Source organism: Lonchura striata, chromosome 8, assembly GCF_046129695.1.
Source record: "Lonchura striata isolate bLonStr1 chromosome 8, bLonStr1.mat, whole genome shotgun sequence".
NCBI lineage: Eukaryota > Metazoa > Chordata > Aves > Passeriformes > Estrildidae > Lonchura > Lonchura striata.
In genome coordinates, this window is record NC_134610.1 from 11306468 (window position 1) to 11330255 (window position 23788).

Here is a 23788-nt window from a genome sequence, read left to right on the forward strand (position 1 = left end):
AACATGAAGTGAAATCCTGCAGAGCTGGATGAGGCCACCCAAAGGAATGCCTGTTCTGTCTTTGGGCAGTGGCACCTCTGACCCACTGAACAGAGCTGGCTTTAAATGGGGCATTTCTGCTCTGCCCCTCCTGGGCAACACAGCTCTACCCAAGAGCATGAGATTGGGTGAGCTTTACTGTGGTGCTCAGCACCCATATGTACAAACATTATTAATGGTCACATTACCCAGGCCTTTATAAAATATGATGACAGTGTGTACCTTGGTGGTTTCTGGCTACAGCAAATTCAAGTAGAATTTTCTTGCACCTAAGAAATTTCATTTTTATAAGCATGCATATAGAAAAGAATAATTAAAATTCTCCTTCCTTGCTGCCCTTCCTTGGATTCAAACATTTGGTTATTAACAGAAATTGTACGTGCAAATTCTTCCTTTTACTGACAAAGGTATGTCCTTAAGGAGTATTAAATTTTTCAAGTGGCTTACATTTCTTACCTGTATGGTAAAATGTGAGGAAAAACAAAAGCACTCCCATGAACACATTACTCAAAAAGGTGACAACTCCACAGCTTATTCCTTCTGGAACAGGGTAGACTGTCTCCACAAAGAGCTCAAAGAATATTGGTACACTGCTGTTGAGGAATATACCCAGCAAAATGCAGGATGTGTACAGTGTAGCTATGACAGAAACAAAAACAGTTATTAATTTCATGCTGGTGTTTTCCCCTCCTATTCAGAGCTGCCAAGAATACTAATATTTGAATAACCAAAAAATGCATAATCTTATTTTTATCCTCTGTGTATCGAAAAGAACATCACATCCCACTAGCTTTAGGAAGAATGCATGCATTCATTTGTGAAAAAAAAAATCAGAAATACTGATTGATTTATTTATCTATTTATTTAAACAGAATCCATGAAGATACATTCAGTGGCTTGGACTTCACTTGTAAGTAAAACAAACAACAAAATTATGAATGCAAAGCATCACCTACATTTTAATTTACCTCTGAAACAAACAGAAAATATTGTCCTACACACAATTAGGACAGGGAACAATTAATGCACCAAATTGGAAATGGACATGGATTAAACTTTTGACTTAGCTCTAAAGGTCAAAACTAATTTTGCTTCCATTTTACAAATAAATACTAATGATCTACCAGCTATCAAGACATTAGTATTCAGCACAGCCTGAGCTGCAACATGTTGAATCCCTTCTGGCTTCAAAAGGAAATGAAGGGCACCCAGCTCCTGACAGCAACGGGACAGATTTGATAATACAGATTATTTGCTTCTGTACAACAAATTGTTTTTCTTGGACAAACCAACAGAAAAATGTAACATTTCTCCAGCAACCTGAGCTATTTTGTTCTACAATTTCTGCCAAATACTTCACAGTACTTAACACAGAACTTAACATACTTATATTAGCATTTAATAAATTTATTATAGCTATTTCTGGACTAAAAAAAAACAGAAACAAACCAAAAAACTTCACAGAAATTTAGTATCTATTTAGAAATTTAAGTAAGTTTTTTTTCTTAGTGCTATCTTGAACAGAGATTTCCTGACTTGCAACCTCAATAAGCCAAGCTTACTGACCAAGTGAAAAGAAGAAGGAAATTATCAGAAGGCTTTAAATAATCAGAGAACTCTGGGATAACTTCTGAGGCTCCCACCAAAATACTAAGAATACATAAAGAAAAAAAATTCAGATACAAAAGTGTTATGAAGTCAGAGGTAAATTATTTATAGTGTCTTTTCTCTGCAGTGAAAAGATTCTATGGTATAAAATCCTTAGATTTTTTTTTTCATATAACTATATATATGTGTCCATATTTCAGTTTAATTTACACTCTTTTGTCTTAGGGGAGAACAGAAACAGCTCTGCTTCATCTTTTGTTAAGCACTGCTCAAGCTTTCAACTGAGAAACTGTTGGGAAGCAGGAAATGCTCATCTTAGAAAAAAAATAAATCAGGTTTTTAAAATATAAAAAATCAAGGAAAATAAATAAAGGGATTAAGAAGCAGAAAGTGCTATTTATTCCATCCTCTATTTCATGTGGTTGGCTTCCAAGGCACAAGGACATTTATTTTTCAACAGAGGACTTGTCTGGACAGGACAAAGGAGGGAGAGCTGGCCCCGCTTCTTTGAATATACCACCGTACTCTGAGCTTTAAGAAAAACAAACAAACACATGCAAAACCAAACAAAACCAACCCCCTCAAAAAAAAAATCATGGTAGCTTTTCCTACTCTTGAATTCTCCTGTCATAAACTGCAGAATAAATCAAAGAATTTGATGCAAGATATGTCCAGGAGTTGTCAGAGAAAAAACCCCATACAGTATTAGGATGTTCTTCCCAATGTGCTCCTCTAGCTAACACTGAAGACCTGATTCCCTAGTTATAAAATCCATAGATTTTTGCTGCAAGTCCTCACCAGTATTTAAAGTTTCATGAGCCACTCTTTGAACTCCCATTTACTTCAAACACTGCTGCATATTGATCTAAATCTCTCTAACTGCTGTTGGGTGTAGCCAGAATATCCAATCACACTCAATGGTTTGAAATTTTTGTACTGGCTTGAGAGACCAACACATAAATGAAATAGAAGAATCTGTTAAGACAAATGAACATTTGCCCCTTATTACTACACTCAGCTGAAGATGTCTATAGATAGACTTATAATTTCTAGAGAACATTTTCAGAACCTTCCCCCAAAGAAGAGAAGGTGGCACCCAGCTGTAATTCTGTATCAGAAACTCAAACAGTGGAAATAGTTGAGAAGCTGCTGAAAGCCACAACAGCACCATGGAAAGTGAAGCAGTGAACAGGGTGTCAGAAGCAGCACCTCTGCAAGAGGGCTGAAACATCTTCCAGAAGGAGCAACAGACAGGAAAGGGAAATCATGTTTCTGAACAGAGACAATGTCTAGACATATAATTTCCAGAAACATAGAGTCACTGAGATGAAAGCAAAAATTAGCAGCCATTTAAAGACAGTAGGTGCCAAGGTTTCCATAAAATGAGAAGAAGCCTTCAAACTAGATTTACTAGTTTAAAATATGCCAGTTGAATTACATCACTGCTCACCACTCACTGCAAGGTACTAAGATGATCAGACCACAAGTGAACAAGGGCAGTAACTCTGTACCTCAGAAACAACACCCTCAAAGTTCTTGTCACGACTCTCACAGGAACACAGCCACTGGCACACATCTCACACTTGCACACTGAGAGCAGCAGAGCAGCTTCAGCATCACCCTTTGGCAGCCCCAAGTATTGCCTGCCTTGTGTGTGCACACAGAACTGCCAGCTGAGCACCACTGACAGCACCTCAGCTCAGATCACACCAGTACTCATAAAGCAAGGTTAGTGTAGAGCTAACCCATACACACATCTTTGCAATTAATAAGCAGAAATGTCACAGCAAAAGGACAGACAGAATATAACATCCAGGAGATGCCAATTTAAGTTCTAACATATAATGGAAATGATAGCTTTTAATTGGAAAATTACAAAAAAAAGCTCTGAAAATTAGGAAGATGTGCACGTCTGAAAGGCTTTTTTAAACGGCACATTTAAAAATGCTTTTTATCTCATGCATCTGTAAATCACCCAGGGTTATCCTGAATGCTATACGAATAAGCTTATTCCAGTAATTTACCGAGTCACAAATCTACTACAGAGTAACTCATAGATAAGATACACAGTTTTAGAAAAATAAGTCCCAGAAACAAGTAAAATCGGAGTTCAGAAGTGGGTTTTGTTTTTCATATCACACACTAAAGAGCACATCTCATATTCCAGCTCATGGGTGACAGGACAGCAGGGAGATACCACCTGTGAACAGGGACCATTTGCCTTCCCTCACAGAGACCTTGTGCTGAACGAACACAAACAATTACCACGATTTTATACTGCAGAAGAACAGCTGCTCAAGTTACAGCAAATGTTCTTTCAATTAAGACAATCTTAATGACAGTCCTTGGAAATGAATATAAGAATCTGAAAGCACTGACAAAACAAAAAAAAAAAAATAGATGATTCACCAAGAAGTTAACATTATGTCCTAAGGAATAACAAGTAACTTGGATAGGCATACACTGGAGAAGTGTGTCATGCTTCTACTATTAAAAAATCACTTTTTCTTAGGAAAAGGAATTAATTAGTTGCCTATGAAGTTATGTGTAAAGTTGTGTATCCAAGACAATGGCAGCTATGGCCATCAACGATGGAACTGGGCTAGGTTTCTTAAAACATTATATTAATTGAAATAGCTTAAAAAATGTTTGTGTGCATTAAGCAGCTATTTCTCAGGCTGACCACTGCAAAAAGATCAGCAAAGGCAAAAAACCCATCCAAAGCACAGCTGTTTCAGAGAACTGGCAGAAGCTGCTGCAGCAGGAGGCTCAAGCCATGTTTCATCATGTCATGTTCACGCTTGAGGTATGAGGTAACCCTTGCTATTCCCTCAGCACTCATCCTGCTGGCCAGGAAGGAAGTAAGGAATAAAATGTGCCTTGAAAATAGTACTAGAGATGTTACCAGTTAGATGACTTGGGGCTGATGGTGATACAGTGGCTTAGCAGAAAGAGGAGAAAAAGTGGCAAGATGGGAACTTCCTGACTGGCTTATCTCCTAGAGGCCTTGAGCTACTGGATGGCAAATATATGCCCATATCCCAGAAAAAGACTTTCTCTTCTCCCAGCCACAAGCTGTGGCAAAAGCTTTCTACCAACTGGAAAAAAAAAAAAAAAGGGGGGGGGTGGCGAAGTTAGGAATTTTAGGAATTTAAACAGGGAAGTGATTTAAATGACAGCCTTGGTGTCCTCAGATGAGCTTGCCATGCAGCAGAAGGAGACTTAGCTATCTCTGACATACAAACAATTTCCTAGAGTTTTCCAGGATGTTCAGCAACATGTTTAGCAGTTTACTCTTAATTATACCATCACTAAATGTATAACTACAGAGCCTGATCCAAACCCAAATGAAATTGATGGAAGGATCTCAACTGATGTGCCTAGTTCTTATCAACCACTGGCACACGTATCTCGGCTGATTTTCAACAAAGAATATAAAATATTACCATTTCTTAAAAAAAAAAAAAGTTTTCAGATAAATTTACACAGGAAATGGTGTACCAAGTGCAAGCAAGTGGTACAGCATCTCTTTACAAAGTCCTCTGCCAGAATCTCTTGAACTCGGTGCATTTTGTAACAGTTCTCTTCTGAGACACACTCAGCCAAAACTCACACAAATTTTATAGATAAACAGGAGAGTAAATACAATAGAATATATTCTCTTGGAAGCAGCACACAATTTAAAGCAAAACCTATGGAGATCTAGGGCACTTTGTCAGTGCCCATTATAACTGTATTCCAAACATCAAAGTGAAAGCATAAATGCCTCATGTGGATGCAGGCTTTGTTGACTTCAGTGCTTCAGTATCCCCATGACCAATTTGAACAATTCAAGTTAGTTCCTGCCAAAATCTAAAGTACAATAAAGTAGAATGAAACCTCCCTATAATATCTAACTCTTGCTACTGGCCATGGTAAGAAAAGTCATGGAAGAAGTAACCCTTAATTTTTCAATGAGAAATGTGACTCCCTTAAGGTAAGACAGTAAATTTTACTGTAATTCACTTATGGGAATGAAAAAATACAACAGAAGAAAGATGTCTCTGTAGTGCACATTTATAACATCAATATGTTTCATTGCCTGGACTCCCATCCCAGCACCCACTGATCAAATTGCTATCTCATGATACAGTTTTGAAAGTAACCAAAAATCTGATCAAATTTGATTTGTTCTACATTCTTCTCATGAGAAAAGCAAGTAGAACTTGCTTTGAAAGCAGAACATTCAGTTTGGAGAATTAAGAAGTGAAAAAATTACTGAGTAAGCCTCAAGAAATGAAAGAGGAGAGGGCTGGAAATTACACAATATTTGAGGTTTTCTATTGATGGATATTTAAAGTGCCTAGATTCATAGATATTCATCCCTGAAATGCTCTTCCCAAATTTCAAGCACTGTATACTGTTAAACACTGTTTTTTAAAAGAAAATAACCATCTAAATTAGTTCTTTAAGCACTCTTCTATTTGTGAAGTTAAAGAAGCTGTCAGCAAAACAAAGGTCATTATTCCCATCTAATGAGTGAGAAAAGCACAGCAGGATTTGGGGTAATGATTTGCCCAAAGCCCTAAGCAGGTTAATGTTTTCAGGCCACTGTTTTATGCTCTGGGTTCCCCTGCCTGACACTTACCAAGCACATATTGTTTATAGTCAAGAAATTAAAATGAAATAATAAACCAATCAGTATTATACTATTAACACCTCTCTTTTTCTGTGCTTTGTAGACGAGGACAGAGAGACAGATGTGTTTACAATGTCCAATCTGTTGAACCTGAAAATAAAAGTGTGGGCTGCTTAACCTAAATATAGACATCAGCTTATGGAGTTGCCACCATATTCAGTGTCTGCCATGCAGCACTAGAAAAGATTTTGTAAAGCAAACTTCTGCTGAATGTGCTCATAAATATTAGAATATTCTTGATATGCTACACTGAAAACATTCAATCTGAGCTGCAAGCAACTAGTGTTGCATATCAATTTTTGGAAAATGCTAGTATTTATATCCAGAGATCCTACCAGCAATACAAAGTGGCAAGATACTGAAACTGGCAATACAATGCCTTATGCAATTATTTTGGGTCGAAGTATCCCATTGTACATAAATTCACATAATGAAGTTCAGTACAAAGCAAACTAACAATGAACTTGGCAAAAAGAAACAGATCAGCAGCTGCACTGAGAATTCAATGGAGAAAACTATTTTAATGCTTGATGTGTACATAAAATTGTCTTAGAAACTGAAATGCAAATAATATACATTAAAATTAAAATTTCTTAAAATAAAATTCAGGCTTGCTTAAATTATAAACCAATTCCAGAATCAAGGTTTTTAAAGAGCTGTGATTAGCTGATGAGAGGTGTTTTAGACAGATGATATAGTAGCTGGCACTGTATCATTATTGCCTTGCTTTCTTTTTTCCCCACACTGGCTATTATAGTTTACATATACAACTCTGAATACACTTTTTATAAAGTCTTTTGGAGTTACATTAAAAAGTCAGCAAATGACACAAAACTTGTCTTTCTCCATGGGAGGAGGAAAAATGGAGGATATTATGCAAATACAAAGCAATGCAGGCATTACTCAACACAAACAATCCTAAACAGTATAATTTAGAAGCACAAATGCAGTCATTGATTTTTAATAACTGCATTAAAGGTCTCCATTCCAAATAATTACATTTTGTAGGAAATATCTTAAAATGATGTTGTGCCTATTTGAAAGGAATTAGGAGAATATTATACAAACAAGGTGAGGAAAATATATTTTGCTGTGAGCATTTTTCAAATACCTTCCCTCCCCCAATATTTAAAGCAGACATTACTAAAACTGCTACAAAGAACACCAATTAAAAGAGGGGTTTGGTTTGCTTGTATTTTAGAAACAAATATTTAGCTATTTTTTCCTTTTCTTTTAGGGTGAATAATTGGCGAAACTCATCTTTTTTATGCTTCCATAAAAACACATCCACCTACTGTTTGCTCTGAGCCCAGGTGGGGCTGGGGGACAAGCAGAGGGTTTTCAGAAGAGGAAGATGACCTTATGTCACCCAATATTCACATGCTAAACGAAAAGACTGGGTTTGGACCTGGGGAAACCAGTGTCAGGGTCTACCTACAGATGCAAACTTTATTCATGGATCAAGCAGCTGTTAGGTGAGCAGCCCATCTAACCAGCCTTCATTTCTGTGGTGAAGCTTGCCTCAACACCTGGACCAGGACAAAGCTTTGCTCCCACAAGGTGTCTTGTCTCCTCCCCAGAGTGTCTGTCCTGTCCTGTGGAAGAGCTGCCTTTTAACTGTTCCAGCAATCCTTCAGGTCATGTGGATATTTCAGCAGTTCCCAGGTATTGCTGAACATGGCAACACCTGAGGCTTTGTAGGGCAAAGCCTGACTGGAGGCAGGCCAAGAGAGGGGGGAGAAGTCCCTCCCAAAATGGGAGCCACACAGTTAGAAGAGAAAACCTCTTTGGAAGATCAAATGTACACCCCCATGAATTTCCATGTCAGTTTTGAACCCTGCTTGCTCTGCCTCAGCATTAGAATAAGGCTGCAAGTGTGGACTGAGATCCATCACTGGCTCTGTAGCACTGCCAAGCCCAACGCTTGTGCTCTTTGCCACCGGCCAGGAGGAAGTGCAGGAGCCTATGAACCTTCTACCAACATCAAAACATGCCTTGCATAACCTGCCTCTGCAGCAGGTGTCCAGTGTTGCCTGCAAAGTGGCTCTGGAATAAAAAGTATTTTATGGGCCTTTTCTGGAAAAAAAAAAAAAAGAAACTAAAGAAAATAAAGAAAATAAAAGAAAGAGAAAAAAAAGAGAACAGTAGATGAAAAAAAAATAAACCAATTTTTTTTTTTAAAAGATGAATGAGGGAAAAGCCCCACAATGATGTCTGCTTTTGATCTGCACATCTTCAAAAAACACATAGAGAATAACTACTTGGCAGTCCACAGTCAACACTTGCCCACTGATATGCAGAGTGACTTCCACCTGTACCAACTACCACTAATCACTTCCAAAAGCTGCCAGCCAACAGCCTGCATTTGACCTCCTAGATTTGTAGTCTGATACACTCTACATCTCAAACTTTTAATTAAAAGGAGAAGAATAAAAAGAAGTTAATCCAAATAAATTCAAATGTAGCGTTTCTCCCAATTACTGTGAATGCAGAGGTCATCATCATGTTGCATCATTACACTGAGGAATAATCTAGCATGAAGTCCTATAAATTAGCTTAAATAGCTTGTGTGTTTTCATCCATAACAGCATATTTCATAAAGATATAGCACTGCTTTTCTGTGTACAAGGAACTAAATTGAACAGGCACATTACATCTATTTTTTAAGAACTTTAATGAGAAGAGCTTGATACAAACCTTCCCCCACCACATATCTATGAAATTTATACAGAAGAAAAAAGAGATCTTATTTTTCTGGCTGCACATTAGACTCTGATGCTTTAGACTGCCTATTTTTTTTTTTTTTTTCTTCTGAGGAATGTACCACATTCCTGGCACTTCTATTCAAAACAAGCTTGTGTTTTAAAGAAAAGGGTTCAGTATTTACAGTGGCATATATAAGAAAAGCACTGACAGAAAAATTTGATCTATAATTACAACTTAATCTAAGGAATCATCTATATTAACAGAAATGGCAATAGTATGAACAGTACAAACCAATCCCTGCATTTGAATCAAGGGGTGCTAGTTTAGGACACTATACATCAAACCTCAAATACCCTACCTACTTTTATGTCTTGACAGTGAATGACCTTTCCAAAAAATCCCAGCACAATGCAACTACATGGTATAAAAAATAAGAATTCTTATAGAACCTATGTTGCATGCCAAATTCTTTAAAAAAAAAAAAACAATAAAATAAAATCAGAGAGAGCTCCATCAGTTTTGTCTTGGAACACTGGTGAGTATGTACATAATGACTTTCCCCTCTTGAAATGTTTCTGCTTCATTCTTATGCATAGACTTGAAGGGTCATTTATGTGTTTGGCTTGTTGCACCAATTCAGAGTTACTGTAAAAATTTACATTACTGCAGGCTTGTAGTGATGAAGCAGGCAAGCATGAGAAAAAAAGCTTTTATTGCTTTTATTTTAGATTTGATGGAAATGTGTAGTCATTTAGTATGACAACAGCCATCATGAAATTTGATTTGTTTATTGATTAAATTATGTTTTATTTAAGCAGAATTTTTGAAAGCATTGAAATTTCAAGATAAAGCACAAATTTGACCTATCCATCCAGATGGTGTTGCTCCTGAATTGATTGTGTATTTCAATTTGCTGTACCCACTTTAGTTTATAGTTGACATTTGCAGTGCACCAAGGACACTTACTGAGACTCAAACTTAATTTGAGTAGAACACTACTCTACATACTACTCTCACCACCAAACTCTTTTATTAAAAATGGGCAAAAAAAAGTTTTCATTTCTCCAAGAATGCATAAATTGCTTGTAACAGAGATGGCCCTTCATTTAAAATGGATTTATAGAATTCTTCACTAAATAAATATATTTTTGAATCTTGATGGCTTAGGTCTTACTGTAACTTGCTACTCTGTTGAAGATCTTGGAATCACAGGTGGATCAGTCCTTTGGTGCAGATAATAAGGTGAAGGACAGATTTTTCAGAATTAAGCAGTGCTAGCTTTCAACTAAGGGTGCAGCTTGCTGGCAGCCCAACTAGACCTCTGAGCTTTTCCCCCACTCCTGCCAACAGCTTTTTTTCCTGTCTTTTTGAGGCACAGGCTGAGTTAAATTTGGGCTGGAAGAGTTCCCTGAACCTGCATGCAGGTGCAAAAAAAGAGGACAGCACTGTGCAGGGACAGATTTAGATGGCTGAAAACACTATGGGTCACCTTGGTTTGAAATGCACCATGTGTTTCCAATAACTAATGCAAGTTTCAAACACCTAAATTCCCAGACATGTCACTCTTTCTTATATGCAACACTACTCTCATTCATCTGATTTTTCTTGATTTATTTCTCACTTTGGTTATTCCAAAGGACTCAAAACAGAAAAACAATTTCCAAATCAAATTTAAATATGTGGGGTCCTGTTATTGGGTTTTTCATATTGAGTTATTCAAAGCAATTAAGATATTTCAGGTTCAATAGTTTCTAATTTTTTTTTTTGTCTCAGTAAAACTATTGTATTACTAAAGATACCAAACCAGGTTATAAGATATTGAAGACTGCAAATATTTGCCTGCAATATCAATTATAAAGAATAGGAATTAAAATCATTGTCAATACCTGTGGTTAAAGGTAGATGAGTGACAGTAGTTAGACAGGTGAGAGTGAACCAGGTTGATGCTAATGTTGCTCCAGATAAAAGCAGCAGCAGTATGAACTTCAGCATGCCCCTGATAAAATCTGCAAATCTAAAATAAAAACACACATCAGAGCAATACAAATGCTGATTTTCATATTATTTAAATGTGATGCTTCATAATTAATTGAGTATATTATAATGAAACATTTTAGAGACTATAAAAGCAATTTAAAAGTAATTTCTCATTTTCAGAAATAGAAAAAAGGTATTTTTATAGAATGGTGATATTTCTAGCTGTCCAGCTGAAGAGCCATGGGTTTTTTAGCTGTCACAAAGTAACAACTATACCAGAACAATTCTCAAGCAATTCTCAAACCATCAAATGAAAACACTGGAGGAGAGGTTTTTTTTTCCTTCTACATTTGTTGGACACAATATTTCACCACTACTTCCATCACTGTTTTGTCAGCATTTCCCTTGGCAGACACAGAGCTCCATTAGCATATGAGGAGGCTGCCACGTTTCATTCAAGACATAGTTAAGTGTCAAGATTCATTCCTGTGGGAAATGGGAAAACTCCAAAAAAGTCCAAAGAATCCCTAGTTGAAGATGACAAGGAACAGCTTCTGAACCCTTGGATGCATTGGTGGTGAACCTTGTGGTGGCTCAGGCAAGGAAGGAACTCCTTACACAGGGGGTCACTATGCCAGGGCTGTTTTGGGTCAAAAAGTTCCAGAAACCACAAGCTTGGTGCTGTTCCTCTTCTACACAGACCCTGATGACAGGCTGGGGGAGGAGGACCCCACAAGTCCTTGGGCAGTCTGGCTGTTATATAGAGGGAATTAGATATTTATACTACCTGATGCTACAATTGTCTTTTTCATTTTTTTTCCCCCTTTTTCTTTCAAGGAGACAGAATGCTTTTGAGCCAGGCTCATGTGGCATAATTATCAGTGTAACTGCTCTTTTCAAAGGGGATGTCAACCTAACTACTAGGAAAGATATATTAGAAAAGGCAATATCATTTATTCACGAGTAATTTTCTATAATCTCCTGCTTAGGAGATGTGATTTTGGAATGGACAGGTTAGCTATGTATTTCTAAAGCCTATCTTCTGCCCCCTTGACAGGCTCCTACCTTGATTAGGCTAATGGCAGCATAATCCACCTAGTTTGTTCCACGATTAAATTTGTCTGTACACCAGCTGCCTTCTCTGCCCTGACAAAGATCACTCTATAAGCAGATACCTTATAGCTTACTTGATAAAACAGGAAATGCTGCCAAAATTTTGAGAACTTCCAAATATAGTGCAAGAGATGTAGGAGTAATGCACTCAAACACTCTCTGCTCCCCAAACCAACTTCTTTCCTTGTATTTTGATTCTACCCATGCCTGAATTTCACATTGAATTTAGCAGTGAGTAATTCAATATGCAGTAGTGGGAGATCAATGCTGCATATAATCTGAGAAGTTTATGACTGCAATGTTCAAGTGGCTTATGCATTCATATCCAATAGCCAGAGGTCAGCTGCTACTGGTGGATTTTTTTTATGACGATCCAATCAAAGAATCAGAATTGCCTCACTGGTTTGCCAGTGAGTTTCTTTAATTATTCTTTGGGATCACTAGGGTCAAAATCAGCAATTTTAAAAGCTTTGCAGAAGCATCTTGAAGTGTAAACTTCCAGCTTGTTCCACAGAGACTCCTGCTTTGCCTGCTAGCAGACAACATCACTGTCCTTACAGGCACTAGATCCTGTCTAATGAAACAATGTGGGAAATCTCAGCCTTCTGGGAGGGGCATTCACAGACTACAGGTCTGGGGGTGATCTCTAGAGGATCCTTGGTCTCTATCCACCACCAAGAATATGTGGACATGGAAGGCTGATATGCATCTAGTCCATTACAGCTAAGTGGAGAAAATTCTTACCTTTACCAAGCAGCTGCAACTCTTCCTGACACAAAGATCCCAGTTTGGGTAGCAGGGTGCTCCAAAGAGCTCTCACATATCATAGAACTCCAAAAGGGTCAAATGCACCCCAAAGTAAAGTTTTATTCAGCTACTGGATTCAGCCAGCAATAGAAATAATAGAAAAAAAGATGACATAATAACCTAGCCTTAACTTGATAATTGAAAAACTTCTGTTTCTTGTCTGGTTACAGGAGAATAAAGAAGACTAAATCTAGTCTACTCTTCATAATACTTGCTTCAATCAAAAAATATGAGAAATTACTTTTATCCTCTGACCCTGTACCTGATTTCAAACCTTTGTTCTGTATAAATCCTTCTACATCATCTAGCAAATAAGGGGTTGCCTGCAACTGCTAAAAAAGTAGGCACAGCAGGAGAGAAGGTGTATTCTTTACCAGACACAGACCTCTGAGCCTACTGCTGGTAACAGTCTCCAGCCTCCCAGCAGATCCAGCCCTAGGTTGTATCCTACAGTTAAAATCACAAACCTGCACTGCTGACAACAGTGTCTGTTGCTAAGGAAATTATCACCATGCCATAAAGTTTCAGCATTTTGACTACACTGCAGGTTAGAAGCAAGAACTGAAATTGAGCTGCAGAGGACAAAACCTCAGAAATATCTATGATCCTTGGCAAATGTGGGGAAAAAAAAATTAAAAATCTGAGAACAGGGAATAGATTTATGTTTCCATGCAATTATATGAATGCTGCTCTTTGACACTGCTTTTCTTCAAACTAGCAGCATTTGAAAGCTGCCAGCAAAGGGTACAGCACCTACCAGCTGCCCAAAATAGGCCAGGCTTTTCAATGATAAAAATGCATCAAACACATTAGCTAAACATGTAAGTTCATGGCTATCAGGACAGCAGTGGGTGGAGAGCAGAAGAATTTATGTATAATGTTGAGGGAAACTCGCAGGATTTTGAAAGTGAGATAGATGAACAAATTTCCAAACTGGGCATTACTTTAAATACAGATGATTTAACACCTACTGTGATGTACAGGACCTAATGCTCCAGAGCAAGTCTCAGATTGTTAAAAATTCTAAACTACAGAATGTGCATTGACAAAAATGAAAGGAGCAAATTCCTAAGATGCACCAATTTTGCTTTAACAAATTAGCAGAAAAAAAAAGGAAAAAAACCCACCCCAAAACTAACAGCTTCTTGAGAGGTGGTTAAGGGAGAGAGCTGCTTGCTTGGCAAATCACAGTTCTGACACTGAAATATATCAACTTGTCAGCTTTGACAAGAATCATTACTTAATTTTCCTAATTACAACTTTCAGCAGATTACAGTCAGACTCGTCATTGATTCAACCCTACACAGATAAATGCTGAATAGGCCTAGGAGGGAGAGTCATCCATCAGAAGTGACAAATCACCTCCTCCCTCCCTTTCTGTATGCAAACCCTCCCATCTGAACTGTGCATTGCCTAAGTTAGAAAGGCATATTTGGAGACAGACTGTTGGTATTTCTTAAATTTACTAAATGCTACAAAATACAAGCATTCAACAAGGTTTGAAGTCAATTTTGAAGCAGTTAAAGGGACTGCCTACATTTCCTGAAACTTAACCCAGGCAATATATTAAATAAATTAATCTACCATAAAGACTGAGATTTGCATATGGACATAGAGTTTGCAGATTCTCTCCTAGTAAAGTGAGCTTCTGAGCTCTACTATTGAAATGTTCCCAATATTCTAGAGATTAACTCATGATGAAAAATGCCAGTATACCTGTTTCAACATGCAACCTCTGGCATCTGTGTTACTTGCAACAGTTGCTTTTAAACATCTATTCTCTTACAGAGAAAACATTGTATCTGAGCTTAGCTAATCAAAAGCAACTCTTTTTAGAGGAAATCAGGGCATGAACTTTGTTTGGCTAGATGAAGTCCTTTTGCCTGCATCTGGAGTGGATGGGAGAGAAGCGCTTGTTTCTTTTCCCTAGGTCAGGAGTTTTTTCCTCTCCCTGTTGCAGTTGCTAGGCAGCCTGCAAAATATCAGGATGTGAAACCTCACATTTCTTTATGCATTGTGTACTCTGATGAAGCACAGCAAGTGAAAAAAAACAGAGTTTCAAAAAGAAGAGAGTCCTAAAAAGATCACTCTCTCCATCTACAACACCATGACCATGCAACAGTTGCAGGTATCTGCACATGGAGTCTAAAGAGTGGACACAGAAAAGCCAGGACAATGCTCAGATATCCCAAAGTAAAGGGAACATATAATTAACTGTAATCACATAATAAACTCACTGCTCAGGTACCTCTTAGAAGACTTTTTCTCCCTCCCACATCCCTTTTACTAAAGAGGATCTCAATGAATGAGAAACAGCAGCCTTTTGGAAGGGCAATCCATTTCTTGCTCTTTCACTCCTAATGTCATCAGCATTTATGATGGCCAGAGACAGCCTTGTGTCTGGATTTACAAAAAGCATACAGACACCCATACTATAGCCCATAGGATACAGCAGAAAATAGCCAGGCTATGCAGGAATTCAGCAACCTGCCCAAAATGGGCCCAGACTAATTTTTCTGTGAGGAACATAATGTTATTGTGGGTAGGCTGCCTGTGCTATATTCCCTATATCCCTCTGGAAAACAATATACCCAGAAGTGGTAATGGAAGGAGACAGAAAAGAATTTCTTCAATGCTTTCCAAATGTGCTACAATGAGGTTCTCCCTCATATCAGGCAGCTGAATTCACCAGAGCTGTCTTCAAAAGCAGCATACAGGAAGTCATTGTCAGGAACAAGAATCTGACTTCCAAATTCAGGTATATGCATGTGGAATTCTCAATCCCCAGCAACCACTCACATGGTACAAATTACTGCTTTATTAGAAATACACTATAACCCCAAAAGGAATTTTCAATTTCAAGTTTCTGAAAGATGAGAGAAAACAAGTTCTGTTCTTAAGAGGATAAAATAAATGACAATCACAGTTGAAGACATGGAGAAGGACCTGTAATTATTCCTACCTTGCCATTGCTATGCCAACAACACAACCTCCAACTATAGACCAAAATCCAATCCAGCCTGCATCCACCTGACAGGGAAAAAAACCGAAACAAAACATAGAAAAATGTGTTAAAGCTTAGAAAATAAGATGTTGTTGCTTTCAAAACAGTTGTGCAGGAGCTCCAAACTGCTAGCACCAGCTCTCTACAATAATCTGAAGTGCAAAGCTTTTTCTGGGAAATAAATTCACCACAAGAAAGTATGACTAAGTAGTCTATGCCCTAAATGTGACCTCTCTTTATGGAATCTGAGTAATGTCCTCTGGTTTTTTGTAATACTCTATCAAAAGCTTAGAAATCATCTTCTCCCCACTTCATCTTTTCCACTGTGCATACATTATTTTCTTTCGCTAGAGATGCAGCAGCCAACAATACTTTTACCTACTTCTTCCTTTTTGTTAAAAGGCATGTACAATTCTGAAAACACTCATCACTGATGGAGAGTCAGCAGGGAGAGTTTTGACAGTTTGGGATGCCAAAGCCACAGTTCATTCATTTGTTTAAAATTTCAGAGTAAAGTGGTCCATATGTATTAACAGCATGTTAAACATAAAAATCTGATAAAACTGCATGCTGCCACAAAATAAAAACATGCTACTTACAAAATAGCTACTGATTATCAGTCAGGAGATACTTACCTGGCTTATATGAATGGGTGTTAATATCAAATCCAGAACACCAGACCAGCCAGAGAAAACACCCAGTGGTATTGCATAGGCCAAAGCAATCATCAAGAATCGGAAATTGCTGTGAAGATAAAAGGTTGCCATTAGCCTCAGCTTATACCAAAAATTGCACCAACATTAGCCAGGAGAGTAAATCACACCCTAGAATCTATATTCTGCCCATCAAGCAAAGCAACGGTCTGAAGGAGGAGTGAGCCAGGGAAACCAAGAAAGGTATCCAGCCATGCCACTGAATTCCTAGTGGCTGAAATGTTACTACCTTAGCACTGTGACACTAGAAAAAGCCAGTCTCTCCACATAGTTCAAAGATTTCTGTAAAAAATGCTGGGCTCGTATGTTTCTCATTTCTGCAAGCAATTCTTCCATGCATTGGCATGGGCAACCTACTTAGTCTAAGTGTATGTTAGGAATAATAAGCACTAATTTAAAAGATTAAAAGATTATTTCAAAAATAAAATCAGAGATTCATTCCTCTTGAACTGCACTTAAAAAATTAAAAAAAAACAAAAAAAAAACCCAAAAAAACCAAGCCTTTTCTAATTCTCTTTATTTTGGTAAAAGGCAAGGAAAGGTCTGGAAATGAGGCAGACACAGTTGCAGGAGTGGAAAATTTTGACAATATGAACTAGTAAAAACCAGAAACAGATATACTACTCTAAATAGTAAAAATACTTGCTTTCCCCCTCATTTATTCAACCTTTAGTATTCAGTGTTTAATATTCAACTATTAGTATTCAGTCAAAGCTGTATCATCATCTTCAATGTATAGAGCTAAACAGGAATTTAACCAACAATTTCCCCCACTCACTGTAACTGAAAGCAAATGTGAAATCCTTGCTAAGAGACATCCAAGTTTCCTCAAAAATGTTTCAAATGGGAAAGAAAATACACTTTGGAAACTGAAACAGCAATGTTTTAAACTGAAAAGATTTTACGGTGATTCCAAGGTCAGTTATCCCACGGGATATCTGTGTAACCCGAAACATGGCTCCCTCTGGTCTCAAACAATTTACATAAAATTGATCCTGATCAGTACCAGTTCCTTGGCAAGCAGTGGCAATTTGAGAGCACACAGTTACAAAAGCCAAGAGGGAGAGAGAGATTCAATTACTCTCCAAAACATTTGCAAGTTTGCAGCTTACGCTGTTTTACTGCCTTAGATGTGCCACACACAACACAGCAGCCAGTGCTTTTTGCACTGTTCTTTTTCACACATCCTCTTCTTGAATAACACATTTCCATAGCATGAACATATCCTCCCCTTTCAACATAATTCATGTCAGATTTATCATTTAATGCAAAGAAAAACAACACTCAAAACTTTCAGCTCTTCTGTAAATTAGCTATATTTCTCTGAATGCTACTGTCTTCCTGACAACTTTTTTTCCTTTTTTAAGAATGCCATACTCTTATCCTAGTCTATCTTGTATCACCTTGGCATTTGATTTTATTTAATACTATCCATGAGAAAGCCATTTCAACATTTGTCAAATAAAATAAAAGGGAATTAATTCTGCATAGACCTTATAGAGCCATATTGTAGATTGCCAAGAGGAAACAAGTCTGAATGCAGTGTTCTGAAATAACATTTGCTGAATATTCAAAACCTTTGGCTACCTGGACCTCAACTTTACTAAAGAGCTACTTTTGGAGGGAGAATTTTGTCCTTTACTTGATCAGAGTTTTCTGGGGTGTATTTGTTTTCTGTAACTCAAGCACCAAGACAGACTGTGCTGTGGGATAGCTGCTCTGTACCACATCCAACCCCTAGTACCAACCCTGCAGTGACAGCTCTGCATGATGACAATCTCCAGGGACAGAGTCTGCTCCCCTGCCTGGTCTCCACAACAAGGAAGCTGGCCAGGAGAAAGGGAGCCTGGTAGTGACAGAGATACTGATCACCAGGTGTCATTCTGCCCCCTTGCCCAGCAACACCTCGTGCTGGCTAAAGCCATTCCAAACACACATTTTCTGTAGCAGCTACACTTTTCATGGCTCCAGTCACTTGTGCACAGATTTTGCAATTTTGCAATTGCTCCACTGAAAGTAGAAAAATGCGCTGTCTGTCACACCATCAGCTGTTGAACCCACACTGTTTTCTATCCTATCAGCAATGACAGGATATCAGAATTAGGCTCTCTGTTAAAGCATTCTGCTGGAATATGAATTGATTTTTTTCTTCTGTTTTTTCAGAAACCTAACGCCACTAGAATCTGTAAGACAGGCTGGTTCAGAGGGGAGCCCCATCAAAGTCAGTCATTGTTTTCAGAGTAACTTTGACAGTGCCTATTAACATCAGGCACATTCTGAGCAGTTTCCATTACTACATGGTGTTGTTGATGAAAGTGTCATTAAAGCAATAATGATGCATAAAACCCCTGATACAAAAATTCAAAATTGCTTACATAGTCCCTAGAAAATAGAAAAGCCATGTAACTGGCTAAAAGTATCATATTACTTCAAAACAAAAATCACAATGCATTTTTTAATGCAGGTTTTAAGACTTATCACCCATTTACTTGTATTAGAATTTTTTTTCCATTGAAGTTTGTGGAATATCCTGAACTGGGGAAATAAAAACAAGTAATATTTGCTTCACCCAAGAAACTGAGATAGGGCACCACACATTTTCTAATGGAAATTTAAGCTACACTTGTCACAGTGTGTGATAGACTGTTAAAACATTTGGGCTTAGCTCCCAAACCATGACCAATCTGTTGTCTTCCAATGCAGGCTGAGAGAGTTGGTATCAGGAGATAATCAGACATCAACTAATTGATACAATCTGTCAGAAGGAGGAACCCTCCAAATCAGAAGGAAGAATCAAGTTCCTAAGAAAGTCCCCCAAAAAGGGCTCAGAGGGGATGGCTGACCTCTGTTGATGGTGTTAATAACTCTGCAAAAAGCAGCTCATGTAGAAGGCTGCCAAAGGACCTGACAGCACGAAGGAGTGTGGGAGTTGCAAGGATGTGATAGATCCCCTTGGTGTCCAAGGAGAAAAGGTCAGTGACTTCAACGGTAAAGTTATGCTATGTTGCTTTATTTTGAAGTAATAAAACTGCAGCCTGGTGGAGAAGACAGGGAAGGTATGAACATCTCAGTTCTCATGTGTGTATCTGTTGCATCGCTGGGTGAGCCCACCAGCTGATGCAAATACACGTCCTGAATGTACACACAGTTCTTACACCAAAGGGTAAGTCAACAATAAAAGGAAATTATGATTTCCTGGTACTCTCTGCTGGTTACCTTCAGTCTACACCACCAAGTCTAATGAAAGGCTCTCTGAGCCAAGATGAAGCCTAGATTAGGCAGGCAACAGAGCTAAGAAGCCTAAGGAACTAGATGATGGATTTCTCTTGAAGTATGGCAGATATTTTCTTTTATAAAACTCCCTTGCATGACAGATTGTTACTGAACAGCTCCCCAAGATAAGTGAGCTTAATGATGAACTGTTGATTGTTTCACGTACAGAGGAATGAAGAAGTGCCTTTGATAAAGGGTAGCATGGAAGAATGCAAGACCCAAGGGAAGAGAGATATAATTATCTACCTGTCTACATTTTCAAAAAGCCCTCTCGGTTCTTGGAGACACTGCAAACTATACTCTTTGTTTAAAAGTCCAGTTTGTTTTCTTAAGTTTCATTGGTTATTGTTAACAGTAAGCCAGTTTTGCTGTTTACATCCTGACCTTACAAGTATCTCAAGGTCCACTGTTTACAACACTTTGAACATGGAATCTAATGGTTATAAAACTCCCAAATGGAGCACTGTCAACTAAAATTTTATATTTCACCTGCAAAGCCAGTTGCTGTTTGGATTTCTGTTCAACAGCAACATTTTTACAACACAGCCCTCAGGCAGGGTCTAACGGCACATCAGCTTGGGTGCAGAACAGCATTATTGTGTGTGATAAGTGTCCTTAAGGGAACTGCTATTTTTTAATACCCTGAATAGGTCACTTAGCAGACTAACCACCCAGCTGTACTCACACCTCCTGAGTGCCAGCCTGCTCCAGGATGAACAAACAGGATTAAGCATCTTGCCAATTATTTACTCCCCCAAATGAGAAAAAAAAAGCCTCCAAAAACAAAAGAGAAGAAAACCCAGTGACAAAGGATGAGTTGTTTTCGCTGCCTCTAAATACAATTATTGAAAGTACAGTCCACAATAGGTCTGTAGTAACTAAATATCTAAAGCTGCACAATTATCAAGCTTCAAGCAGCTCTTTATATGCAGATTCAGCTCCTACATCACTCCACAAACAATTACAGCAAGAGTCAGAAGCTTCCCAGTGAAGTCAGTCATATTCAGTACCAGGGAAGCATCTCTTCTTTGTCCCAGAAAGTTCCTCTGTGCAGTATCATCACAGGGCATGGGTCTTCACAATTCTTCACCCTTAATATTACAGTTGCTTTAGCTGCTCCTCTGAGACCATATTTGCATTACACAAGACACTGTACAAACACTGGGGGAAGTGGGACTGTGTCTTAGCAAAAGAACCCAAGAGGGAGAAGCTGCAATACTGTCACTGTCTTTGTAACCTTTTTATTTAATCTAAAAAATTCAAAGCAAGCTAGCTCACCTTTGAGCCTATCTAGAAACACACCTGGAGACATTTTTCTTATTCCCACTTCATATTTTAACGTACAATTAATGAGATTTAATAGATCATATAACAGTTTTAGATAGTTCATTCATTGCTTCTGTGGTTGAATGAAAGCAGCTGAATAATCCTTCAAAAGACAAGTAAACCCCAAATTCATTCCAATATAATAAGCACAGAAAAAAATTACTTAGTTTTGCCAAGTGTTGTTCACTGTTTTCTCACTGCTCACTTTTAACAATCTTGTATAACCTGATGTAACAGAAGCATTGCATAATAAAAGCCATGCTAACAGGACGACTAAAGCACTGCTGGTGCTGAAGGACTGGCATGAAGAGTGGAGCTATACACAGTGGTTTAAAATTTAATGTCTGCTCTTTAGCAGTTAGCATCCTTTTATGTCTTGACATTAATATTTAATTTTATTTTGTTTAAAAGTACTACAAACCAACTTGTTTGCTGAATGAGAAGATTAAAGCACACTTGTTTTTATTTACTTAGGCACTGATCTGCTTTGAAGTGGAAATCCAATGAGGTCCTACCTTAAGAGTCTGCAAAAACTTCTCCTGTAGCTGAGCCGCTGGCTCGCTGCAGCCACGCTGGGGGGGAATGGAGGGCGCGAGGGGAAGTAGGCCAACGCTGCAGAAAATATCAGGCAAACCATTCCAAATTCTAAACAAGAGGGCAAAGAAAAACAAAACCAAGAACAGATGTTAGCATTGAGAGACTTATTTCACTGTGGTGCTGTTACCAGCCAGCCTCTGAGACATAAATCCCATCACAAGTGCTTGACTGCTCCTGACAACAGAATTCAGTAACTTGAAGGAGGAATTTCTTTCTCCTTCCCCAAACAAGATTTCAAATTGAGATGGAGAATCAGCGAGACTGGCAGTCCATTCCAGTGATAGGTGCTACAGAGAACAAGGCTCCACACAGGGAACTCCGTGAAGCAAAAGGAAAGCTTTTGCTTTTTCTCTTCAGAGAGAACTGCAATACGAGGATTTGGCCACGTTTCCTTTCGATGGAAGTAAGTCAGTGCAGGTAACAGCATGCTAGAGACTTGAAACAGATGGGACTGGGGAAGCCCCAGGGCACGGAATAACAATTCATTGCATAAGATGATGAAGGCAAACAAAAGGTCGAGCAAGGTAGCAGTTCTGACACAAACAGCACTACATGGCAACAGAGTATAAAGAGCAAACTGCAGAAGCAGCCATGGCTCATGAACAGAAAAAGTACAGGTAAGATGGGGGAAAAGGAAAGAATACAGCTGTTTGTGGATGCTCTGCTTGTTTAGCAGCAGGAATTCCAAATCTTTGAAAAATTTCAAAGCACAAGTTTGGACCTGAGCTTGAAAAGTGGCAAGCACTTTATAGAAAACAGTAAGTCCCATGAGCAGACATTCTGAGGAGAAACAACTCTACCCACAGTCAGTCTAATTAATTTGTTTTACAGGCCTTTTACAATGTATATCATGTTCTCCACAGTCCTCAATCTCAGTATTTATTCTATCCCCTTTGAAAACAAGATTCTTTGCTGATAGAGAGAAAAATGTATAGCTGAAGTGTGTTATCTTAAAAGAACTTGTGATCTTATAACAAAGAAGTGTTCACTGACAGCACAAATAAATTCCCGCAGAGCTGGATACTCAATTGCCTTAATTTTCTCTTTCTTCTTCTCTTTTTTAATAAATCAATATGAACCTGGCACTTTGCCAGGTCATCTGTAAACTAGAAGGAAATAAATTCAGGAAACTGAAAAGTAAATAACACTCAGAGTCTAAATGGATCAGCTGGAGATGGAGAAGAGAAATGAATGCCTCTATTTGGCATATGGGAAAAAAGGCATATCAGGAGTGTGACAATGCCATTTTTCATCATCAAATACTAAAAGATTCATTTTGAATTACGTGGTGTCTCTTTTCCTGCTGTGGTATAACTGCATGTTTCAAGGGCCAAGGGCACTTTAACTAGACCTTCTCACTCCTCTGCTCTTCAGAAAACAGATTAATTTCTACCTTTGTGCACACTGTTTTGGAGCCCATGAGCAGTGAATATAGAACTGGTGGTAACTGATCACCCCAGACCTAAGAAAGGGATGAAATGCTCTGTCACTACAGGATGATTCCACACAGCTCTTTAGTAAAAGATAATTATCCCCACTGCTGCCTCTCCACATATAGGTTTACAGGCATACATATTACACACATTTTAATCACATATTAAAGGAAGATTTAAGACTGCAGACAGGCATAGCCAATCAAGAATGAGATCACACAATCCCATCAATTTTGTCCAAGGTCCTTAGTATTTAACTGTCATACTGCAATGCTGTAAGGGGAAAGGCTATGTTTAATTCTCAAGAATCACAAAAATATTTAAATCAGAGAAATATTTCATAACAGGTGCCCATCTGGGGTCTCATCTATACACTGCTTCAAGTTTTCTTCCAGTCAAATTGCTGTAGTAGGAGCATTATAGTAACCTTCTTTTTAAAATTTTTTAAATTACTAAATTCAGCATGCTGTCTTTGTAGTACTTTCTTGCAACTCTTTAATGTTTCCCAATGTTA

The 23788-nt window shown here is 38.2% G+C and overlaps 1 protein-coding gene across 1 annotated transcript in view; it reads right to left on the minus strand.

The window, feature by feature from the left end:
• Positions 1-23788, minus strand: part of SLC49A4 (solute carrier family 49 member 4) — a 70874-nt gene that overhangs the window by 10198 nt on the left and 36888 nt on the right. The window contains exons 4-8 of the mRNA XM_031505445.2: positions 21760-21889; positions 16568-16676; positions 15891-15958; positions 10918-11045; positions 496-678 (exon numbers count right to left, since the gene is read on the minus strand). Coding sequence (XP_031361305.2) covers positions 496-678; positions 10918-11045; positions 15891-15958; positions 16568-16676; positions 21760-21889 — 618 coding nt within the window. The remainder of the gene's footprint in view (positions 1-495; positions 679-10917; positions 11046-15890; positions 15959-16567; positions 16677-21759; positions 21890-23788) is intronic.